The sequence below is a fragment of the Littorina saxatilis genome, linkage group LG12 (genome assembly GCF_037325665.1).
Source record: "Littorina saxatilis isolate snail1 linkage group LG12, US_GU_Lsax_2.0, whole genome shotgun sequence".
In the NCBI taxonomy this organism is placed as follows: Eukaryota; Metazoa; Mollusca; class Gastropoda; order Littorinimorpha; family Littorinidae; genus Littorina; species Littorina saxatilis.
This window is the reverse complement of record NC_090256.1, coordinates 26159012-26169125: the sequence shown is the minus strand read 5'-3', so window position 1 is coordinate 26169125 and position 10114 is coordinate 26159012. Positions and strand designations below refer to the sequence as shown.

The following is a 10114-nucleotide window of genomic DNA, read 5'->3' as shown; positions in this document are numbered from 1 at the left end:
GAGTTGGGCAAGGGCTGTTGGCGCATCTGGATCTGATGGTAATCTTCGCCAGGGATGGACTATGGAAGGTAGATCCGTGTCTGCGCCCTTGTACTCTTTGTCTTCTTCTCTTTCAGCTCCGCCGTCTTTGCCTGCAACCAGAAACATCGACCAATGGGTCTGTTGTAATAAACTGCAGCTGCTAAAAAGAAAAGTTATTGTGTGTGTGTGTGTGTGTTTTATATAAAGCATAGGGTCATTTTGAATGCCGACTGCTTTCAAGTTTAGAAAAAAAGGCAACCATAAATGTTAGCCCCTCATTAACTGAACATTGCCGCAGAGTAAGGACGTGAGAGGGTACCTACCATACAGCGCGTGAAATCAAATCAAATTGGAGGCTTACTTCGTTCCATGTGTGTGTGTGTTTTTCTAAAATACATTTTAAACACACACACACACACACACACACACACACACACACACACACACACACACACACACAAACAAGATAGAGACAGACAGACACAGGTAGAGGGAGAACAAAGTCTGGTCTACACGTTAATAATCGTGATACAGTTTTATTGGAGGAATTATACTGTTGATCAAGTATATGCATGTAAACGGGCATTTGCAAAACATTACAAAATTATACACACATTTGCACAAGCACATCAACGATTTTGCTCATCATAGTGGCTCAACTAGCGTTTAAGATACCAATTTAGAGTTTCTTCCACGAACAACGTGCTCAGCACATACAAAAAATAGAAACAAATATACGTTTCCTGAAGGTGATTATAAAAACATGATGTCCTTATTATAAACGCTTCTTAATCTTTGTATCATCCTCATCGTAATACATTTTGAATATTGCAACGAGAGGAGCAAGGAACAAGGCCGACAAATTTGTACAACATGGAAGAGACGAGCCGGTAGAGGGCAGGATTCATAGCCTGTTACAAATCACTCGGCCATGTGGTCCAGGCATTTGAGAACCAAAAGATTCTTCCAGAACCTGAACGACAACAATGCGTTGCTCTGGACAGAGAAACAATGTCCGGTTTAGGGCTTAAATACGGCTACACACTCTCTTCCAAACAACAAGTACGCTAAGATTTAATCCCTTTTTTTTGGTGACACGGAGGAAACCCTGCATATTTGTGGCTCAATTGATCTTCCACGCAAGGCGTTCTGCTGCTGTGGGCTGAAAATGAGATGGACAAGTTCGGGGCTTAAATTATTATCACCACAGACGCTGCCATGCGATCTGGACACTTCTGCGTCAAGCGATACACTGTGAGTTAGGAAGCCTGCTCCTCCTCTGAGTCAAATGTCGCTCTGATCAGGAACGAAAAGGGACATCCGCTCTACTGATGCTGCTCCAGAAAAAAAGTCCACACAATCAAAGCACTACTGGAAAGACCTCCGTCAGAAGGCCTTATTGGGAAGAGAGAAGCAATGTTATTGAAAGGAGTGGGGCACCAAACTGGGTCGAAAAAAAAAATAGGGACTAAAAAACACGACTTCTCAAAAGAAAAACTATGATAGTGCCTTTTTGGGGGTTTATTCAACTACTACCGACGCCGTCAAGGGTACTTCGACAGCCTCAGTACTTCTGCCTCAGAAGGTATAATGTCGTCAAGGGAACACAACGTCTCTTCAGCGACAAACACTTTTCCAGAAACAAATCCAGTTCCAGGTTTATACCACCACAATTGATGCTGTATCACATTAAAAGCAACTTTAACAAGTACCCTTGTCATCTAGACACTTCTTTATCAATCAATATAAAGTGGTCAAGGACAAGGTAACCCTCCTGTGCTTTTTGTCCACACTCTCCAAAGAGAACACCCTCCATGTTTGAACTGGGAAAAAGAACGACCAGTTCAAGGTTTACAATGATGCCGTTTCACATTAAAGGTGCCTTAATCTGGACTCTTCTGCATCACGCAGTAAATGGTGGTAACAGGAACCCTATTTTGCTTTTAGGTCAAAACTCGTCAAAGAGAACGCCCCCTTGCATTGCACTGGAATAAGACCGACCAGTTCAAGGCTTCGTCTTAATAATAATAATAATAATAATGGTGATTTCTATAGCGCTTTCGAACACACAAAGCGCTTTACAAAAGCAATAACATCATTACCAGAATGACGCCATTGACGGAATAGAACACAATCATAAACACTTTACAACAAAACCAAAAACAAAACATAAATGTTACAAAAATCCAGAGGCTCTTACAGGAACGAACTCTCAGTATACACAACAATTATAATGCACACACACACACACACACACACACACACAGAGTAAACATTGTTCATCCGAAAGTGCACATTCACAGGGTCGCGACAACTACATCATCAACATTAACCTTCTAGAATGCTTCTCTGAAGAGGTGAGTCTTGAGATTTGCCTTGAAAGAAGGCAGAGATGGACTGAGACGTAGAGACAAAGGGAGTTTGTTCCAGATATGATCAGCTGCGACTGAAAGACAGCGGCCACCATGATCGTCCCTCTGATACTTAGGAGCTTTGACAAATTTATTTTGGCAGGCAGAGCGGACAACCACTGCTGATGCTCCCTCAATATCGTTGTGATTTGGACACACCTGTGTCAGGCAAAGTACATGTGCTGGTAAAGAGAATCCTACTCCGATCTTTTGGCCAACGACTCTTCAAAGGAACACTCTCTTGCTTTGCACTGGAAAGAAGAGAGCCAAGTTCAAGGCTAATGCTGATGCGGCTTCACACTAAAAGCGCCTCGACAACCGCCGTTGTGATCTGGACACTTCTGGGTCAATCGGTAAATGGTGGTCAAGGGAACCCCAGTCCTCTTCTGGGATGCGGTCAATGACAGTCCCTGGTGTACCAACAGCAGCGCCAAGTCTAGGTCCGCCTGTGTGTATCTCTTATACCCAGCGTTTCTCCCATCCACTGAATAGGCCATGCTCCCGTAGAACGCTGGAACACACAGTGCAAAGCAAAACTTATTTGCTGAAGGTCTGTTTGCCAACTGGTTCGACTTATGACAATGAGGAAACACGTTAGAAAAGAAAAGAAGCACTTTGACCAAGGCATGCTAATCAGAGGTCACAGTACAAAGAAAAACTCACAAACATGTGTTTCTTGTGGGCAAGGTTAACACATTGTTGGCTTTATAGCAAGGAGAAACCCCGTCAAAACAATTAGGTTCACCTGACAAAGAGAGTTAGGGGGATGAAGCAGATCAAATGACACACATTTTCCTTGGAGAAAATCAAAGGGGGAAAAAAAGAAAATTTGAGTATCATGTTCAAACTGCCAAAATGAATAAGTACAAGGTGAAGTGTTTGTCTTGTATTCTCCATCGTAAGCAAGCTTTTGAAATTGAGTTGAGATAATTCGTACGAAGCTGGCATCTGATACATAAGTCAAACAGGATGTCATAACTTTAATAATAATATAATAATAAATGAGCATTTATATAGCGCAACATCATAACTTTACAATTATGCTCTTTGCGCTTGACACATTTAAAATTAAAACACAGTTATACAAGCATTTACATCTACATTCATAGTCAACAACCCTTAATTACAGTAATACACATATTCAGAACCAACAAAGTACACGAAGTAACGCCAATGAAAAGGACCTTCAAAATTAAAAGAGTAAACTACATACGCATTCAGATCTACCCCCCCCCCCCCCTCCCCAAAGTATATAATCTATCAAAAATACCCTTCAAATTTCAAACTGTAACTTCAAGCCCATTTACATCCACCAAAGAATACAAAGTAACACCCATGAAAAGTACCCATCAAAACAGTCAAAATCTAAACCATACGTGTGTTCAATTCCACAAGCCTATTTCTTCCACAGTTGTTAAAAGACAAAAATAGTGTTGATGCACAAGGAAATAATACGTAAAGACGGTTTTTCTTGCAGCGTGTCCATCACGTCATATCTCCTCCCCCCCCCCCCTCCCCCCTCTCTCTATCCACAATTATTCAAATGTCCTTATCCCCCAAAATCAGAGGGGGGTGTTTCACCAAGGAAACTCAGTTTCCTTGCAAACACCGGTATTCCCAGAACAGTCAAAATATAACTGAATAATACGGCAGAATTGTCAGACATTGACTGTGGTCATAAGGAAGAAACAAAAAAAAGATTGAATTGACACACAGAGGTGAAGCTGACAAAGTGATGGCAAAAAGTTCACTCCGCTGAAAAGGCTGTACGACAATGAACACGAAACAAACACCACAGGCCCTGCCCTTCACATCTTTGAGCATATTTCAGATCATCCTTGATGAATCCCTCATGAATTTCGGATAGCTTTTAGTTTCTCCCTTGGGAAAGTCATCTGTCAGTACGGCTCTACCAGTCTATGTCCTAAAAAAAACAACAAAAAAACACATACATTTCAAGCAAAGTGCTTGTGTTTTTCAAGCCTAGAGATCGCTTAAATATTCACCACGCAGTCCAGACTCGGGGGTTATCAAAACTCAGACCGATTCCAACACCGCCATTTACACCGGAGTATTCCGTACACTGTTTTTCTCAGCTGGTCACAGTCCAGTCCAGTGCGCATCTTGGCGCATCTTGGCGCCTCGACAGGGCCCCGTATGTAATCTGCACGCTTGGAGGCGGCGCCAGATCGTTGTCTTTGGGATGCCCACAATTCTGACGACGTCGGTGAGGAGCTGTCCGCTGTGCACCATGTCCACTGCTTGGTCCATGGCAGCTTTGGCCGCTCCGTGGTTGTAGTTCTGATACCACTGGCGGTACATGACTCCTGGAACACAAGCATGGTCACTGTCATCATTATCGCTCTGGTAACCCACAGGTCTTGATACCGTGTACTGGCACCTGCACACGTATGTGGCAGCTTTTCTGGACAACATAATATACAGAGGCAGAAGTACACAGGAGACTTTTTGTAAACAAGGGTGTGTCAGGCTTCATTGATTTTGCGAGGATTTATTTTCTTCATACAGAAGTTTTGACTATTGTTGGCATGTTTATCCCCATTTAAGAACAAATAGTATGGCAACTCTTTTCGACGGCGGATTTAAAGAAGTTTCGGTGTTTCGTCGACTGCCGACGCCAAATTGCATCCCTTGGCTTGAAACCTTGAGGGTGACTGTAATGTTGCATTTCACAGCAAAAGCTGGTCACAATCGAGCTCAAGTCCACAGAGGTAGCAACCATACACAAACTAATGCATACCAAGGCGTGTTATTGCTGTCCAAAACACAACAGGACTTTGAGAACGAGAGAAGCCTGCACTGGGCTGACAGCACTGTTGCTATCCTCAACACTTGTTTTGCAAATACTGGATGACGCCGATTTCTTGTCTTGGTTGAAGTACTCTGAACGTTGCCTCACTGAACTCTTTTAACATGACTGATAAAGTTCATGAACTTTTATATGAACTCTTTTGTGCTTCTCTCAATGCAAGTAATTTATAGATAAATGTACATAACAATCACTGTAGGACACCAAGATAACACTGTCGGGCTGGCACCTCTTCAGTACGTCATCGCCAGGCATGGGATGCGTCGAACAGACATCGCGAAATATCTGAGTCCAAAATAATGACGAAATTCTGGGCTGTATCCTTCAAACTCATATAAGTCTGGTATCGCCCCCTAAAGTCAAATGACTCTCATGTCTAATACTTCTACAGACGCCGACTGAAAGTGAATCCAACTCCTTCTCGTCAAAAAGTACGCAGTGTACCACATCCATGTCGACTCTAAGCATTCCCATCGCACTATCGTAGTCAGCATTCATCACATGTTACATCCTGAACGATACTTCGCCCCTCGGCAGGGCCCCTCATGCACTTTGCAAGAGCGCAGGTGACGCCATATGGTGGTCTTCGGGACGCCCGTGACCTTCATCGCCTGGTCGACAAACTGGCCTTCGTGCACCAGTTCGATGGCTCTGTCCAGCGCTTTTTTGTCTGCTCCGTAGGTGTAGTTCTTGTAGGTTTGCCGCGGTGGTCCTGGAACATACACGCAGCACCATCGTCACCGACTGATCTTTTGATTGTATGACATTTCCGTAGCAGATGTCAAAAACTGAACATACCAGAGAGTTCAACAACTTAGAGATCTCATAAACGGCAAGGAGACAGCAAGAAATTAATGTTACAAGACTTAAAAAAAATAGCACATTGTAACAGCTTGCTAAGTGACTTCAATACAATATTTGATTTCAACAAAAACGGATCAGCAATTAAGTCTTTCTTAGTAGCTTAACAAAAATACCGCTTTATGTTCAACGGAATACCTCAGATTAGAGCTGTGGCAGCAGAGTGCACGTTCAACGAACAGAAGAGAGAAACCGCACAGAATAGGGCAGTTTTGTGTTATTTCATAGAGTATGCACTGTGTACTGATGCATCAGCAGCTTGATCGAGTGTATGTCTATAATGTTTTCTTTGGCATGTGAATGTACTATTCTTGTCGTTTCGCCCATGTAATTGTACATTTTGAATGTAGTATTCCTCCGAAAGCGGCGTATGGCTGCCTTAATGGCGGGGTAAAAACGGTCATACACGTAAAATTCCACTCGTGCAAAAAACACGAGTGTACGTGGGAGTTTCAGCCCACGAACGCAGAAGAAGAAGAAGAAGAAGAAGAAGAAGAATGTAGTATACTGTCGCTGGCAACTGTTCAGTCTGTGCGATCCCAAAGCACGCACGCATTGATACAGTACACATACACGCACAAACAGGGAGAAATTGACAACAGCCTTCAACAATACTAGAAACAAGTCGCATCAACTGATCACCACTGAATTTGCTTAAAAAATGAGGTCAACACAGTAAGGCCTCAACTTTTACAAAAAGTCGGATATGACGTCATCAAAGAAATGTTATCGAAAAAAAATAATAATACTGTCTTCGGATATTCTCTGGAAGAAATCACATACAAAGTTTCATATACACCTGTCGGGTAGTTTTCTAGGAATCGCTGCACACATACACACACACACACACACCCTCGTCTCGATTCTAAGTCTATCTGAAAACATCGTAAATGTAAAAAAACAAGACCAAAATAGCGCAGATTATCTTTCACAACACTGACAAGCATTCGTGGACATTGTCTTGTGGGGTTTTGGTACAGTTTTGAATACTTGTATGTGCACATGCGTGAATGCGAGTCACTGAAGTCGTGTACGTCAGAATCGGAGCCTTACAAGAGAGAGAGAGAGAGAGAAGAGAGAACGAACGAACGAACGAACGAACCAACTTTATTTTTCGAGGGTAATGGAGTAGATACAGCAAAGATCTTTTTTCATCCAGCCCTCGCCCAAGAGGGAATTAACTAACCAGTGCATAATATTAAAGCAGAAGAAGAAGCAAAGCAAAAACATAAAAACATGGTTATTAAATCAGACAAAGAGGAAAAACAAAACAAACAAAAAAATGTTCATAGCATACATGGTCATGGTCAGAGAGAGAGAGAGAGAGAGAGAGAGAGAGAGAGAGAGAGAGAGAGAGAGAGAGAGAGAGAGAGAGAGAGAGAGAGAGAGAGAGAGAGAGAGAGAGAGAGAGAGAGAGAGAGAGGAGAGAGAGAGAGAGAGAGAGAGAGAGAGAGAGAGAGAGAGAGAGAGAGAGATTTTCACGAATGATCACAACTCTGCTGACTCAATTGTTTTATTCTTTAAAAGTTGCCCATACAATTAGAGACAGACATTTCTGTCTCTGCCCAAGCCTTGTGTAATTTATTCTATGTTCTTTCCTTTCTTTATTTGGTGTTTAACGTCGTTTTCAACCGTTCAAGGTTATATCACGACGGGGAAAGGGATAGAGCCACTTGTTAATTGTTTCTTGTTCACAAAAGCACTAATCAAAAAATTGCTCCAGGGGCTTGCAACGTAGTACAATATATGACCTTACTGGGAGAATGGAAGTTTCCAGTACAAAGGACTTAACATTTCTTACATACTGCTTGACTAAAATCTTTACAAACATTGACTATATTTTATACAAGAAACACTTAACAAGGGTAAAAAGAGAAACAGAATCCGTTAGTCGCCTCTTACGACATGCTGGGGAGCATCGGGTAAATTCTTCCCCCTGACCCGCGGGGGGTTTAGATCATTCTTATGTGTCTGTCAAACACTGCATTATTTCAGTCAAAACAAAGTCCCTGCACGACCCTCCGAAAACTCAATCACCTATTTCATTTGTAAACAGCTTGCACTTGTGCTGAAAACAACATTTGACAGTTGGCACCAGACACTCTCATTGACTTGCAATTGATCAAAACATGCATTACCTTCCTGCAAGTGTGTTTGGTGGCATTTGTTGCCTGTTACATTGATTTTTTGTCATATATATATAAGAACCACTTTCCTTTGCATTTTTAGTGAGATTCTATTCGTAGCACACGACCATGTAATTGTGTTCTCTCTCCCTTTTTATTTTGTCTTACGACTAAATCTGAAAAACACACATGAAGATAAGTTTCAATAAGATGGCTTCCTCGCGGTTCCTTCATTTCTCTACACAGACACGTCTGCTGTCAAAGGTGTTCTTTAGTACGTGTATGTGGCTTCATGTTGAGGCCCAGACTCGACAGAATATTCAACTCCTCTCCACTGTGATTCTGCAGGATGGAGCTTCGCCCCTCGACAAGGCCCCACATGTCGGTCACACTTCCTCATGTGGCGGCGAACGGTCGTTTCTGGCACCCCGGTTGCTTTGATAACATGGACAAGGCTTCCACCCATGTGCACCATGTCCATGGCCCTCTCAAAGTCGCAGCGTCTGTAGTTCTTGTAACCACGGCTATGTAACCCTGGAAACACAGCATCGCGACATCATCATCAGTCATTTATCTGAGCAACTGATCCCCCAATACACAAGTTATTTGTAACCATGGCTATGTAACATTGGAAACACAGCATCGCGACATCGTCATCATTTATCTGAGCAACTGATCCCCGAATACACACAAGTTATTTGTAATCACGACTATGTAACATTGAAAAAAAACAGCATCGCGTCATCGTCATCATTTATCTGAGCAACGGATTCCCCAAATACACACAAGTTATTTGTAACCGTGGCTATGTTACTCCAGAGAAAAAAAAACGCAATACGACATCATGAACATCTGAGCAACTGATCTGTGAACAGTCACAAAATTAAGTTATTTGTAAGCCATGGTATATGTAACATTGGAGAAACAGCAGCCATGACATCGTTTACATTTATCTGAGCAGAGGACTCTCAACAAAATTAGCTGGTTCAAAACATATATATATGCCACGTTCAGCGTGTGTTGTCGAAAAGCTCGTTGTTAGGCACAGCAAACCACAGCACAGCTTGGCATTCCATCACTATGCTGATGACGAGGAAATGTGACACGAATGTATGAAATAAAATGTGCATCTTATCCACAAAACACAGCCCGTTCTGTTTAATCTGCGGGTCACGGTTGAAGTACTCTGGAATAAATGAACAAGTTTACTTTTGTGCGTGTGTGTGGTGTGGGGGGGGGGGGGCGTGAGAAGGAAGGCTACGCATCTAAAGTTGAGAAATTGCTATAGTGTGGACATCAAGAATAGGCTATTTCGTGTGTTTTAAGCACTCAATTACTCACTTTTAGATTAACCGATTAACAAAAAGCATAATTACGCGGATCCGCATGCAAATCCTATCCCTTATCTGCTCGTTGTCAACGACTCTCTGGTTAGCCCCTTTCATTGGTTAACATGTGTTATTTTTCAAGTTTACTGGACATCCTGCATTTGATGGCTCAAAGGAAAGTTTATTTCAATTGCATTCAAAATTCAACGAATATATATATGCAAAATATCAATTATCAGTACTTTTCTTGGCGAGTCTGCTAGTCGTTTTTCACTGTGGCTTGGGTTTGTGCGCTCAATTTCTTTTTTGGCAGTCATGTTTCTTGTCTCTAATATGTATATAAGTCATATCTTTATGATAAACTTTATCATCAATGTAAGGCTTATTATGTCGGGACACCACTTATCACATATTTACACATATGCACACAACTTCCATCCTCATTGCACACACTTTAAGACTTAACCCTGGTAGTAACAGTTCAAACATTTATTGAAATGATATATACACATGTGTATCCACACATCAACAAACTCC

At 42.1% G+C, this 10114-nt stretch overlaps 1 protein-coding gene across 2 annotated transcripts in view; it reads right to left on the bottom strand.

Annotated features, from left to right (window-relative positions):
- Nucleotides 1-2803: 2803 nt before the first annotated feature.
- The window catches only part of LOC138981632 (uncharacterized), a 50489-nt gene continuing 43178 nt past the window's right edge, over nt 2804-10114 (bottom strand). Inside the window, exons 4-5 of one of the 2 annotated variants that reach the window (XM_070354622.1) lie at nt 4515-4759; nt 2804-2943 (exon numbers count right to left, since the gene is read on the bottom strand). In XM_070354622.1, the coding sequence (XP_070210723.1) occupies nt 4533-4759 (227 nt within the window). In that variant the 3' untranslated portion in view covers nt 2804-2943; nt 4515-4532. Of the gene's footprint in view, nt 2944-3946; nt 4760-10114 lie in introns of those variants that run through there. The other variant, XM_070354621.1, reaches the window with a different exon arrangement.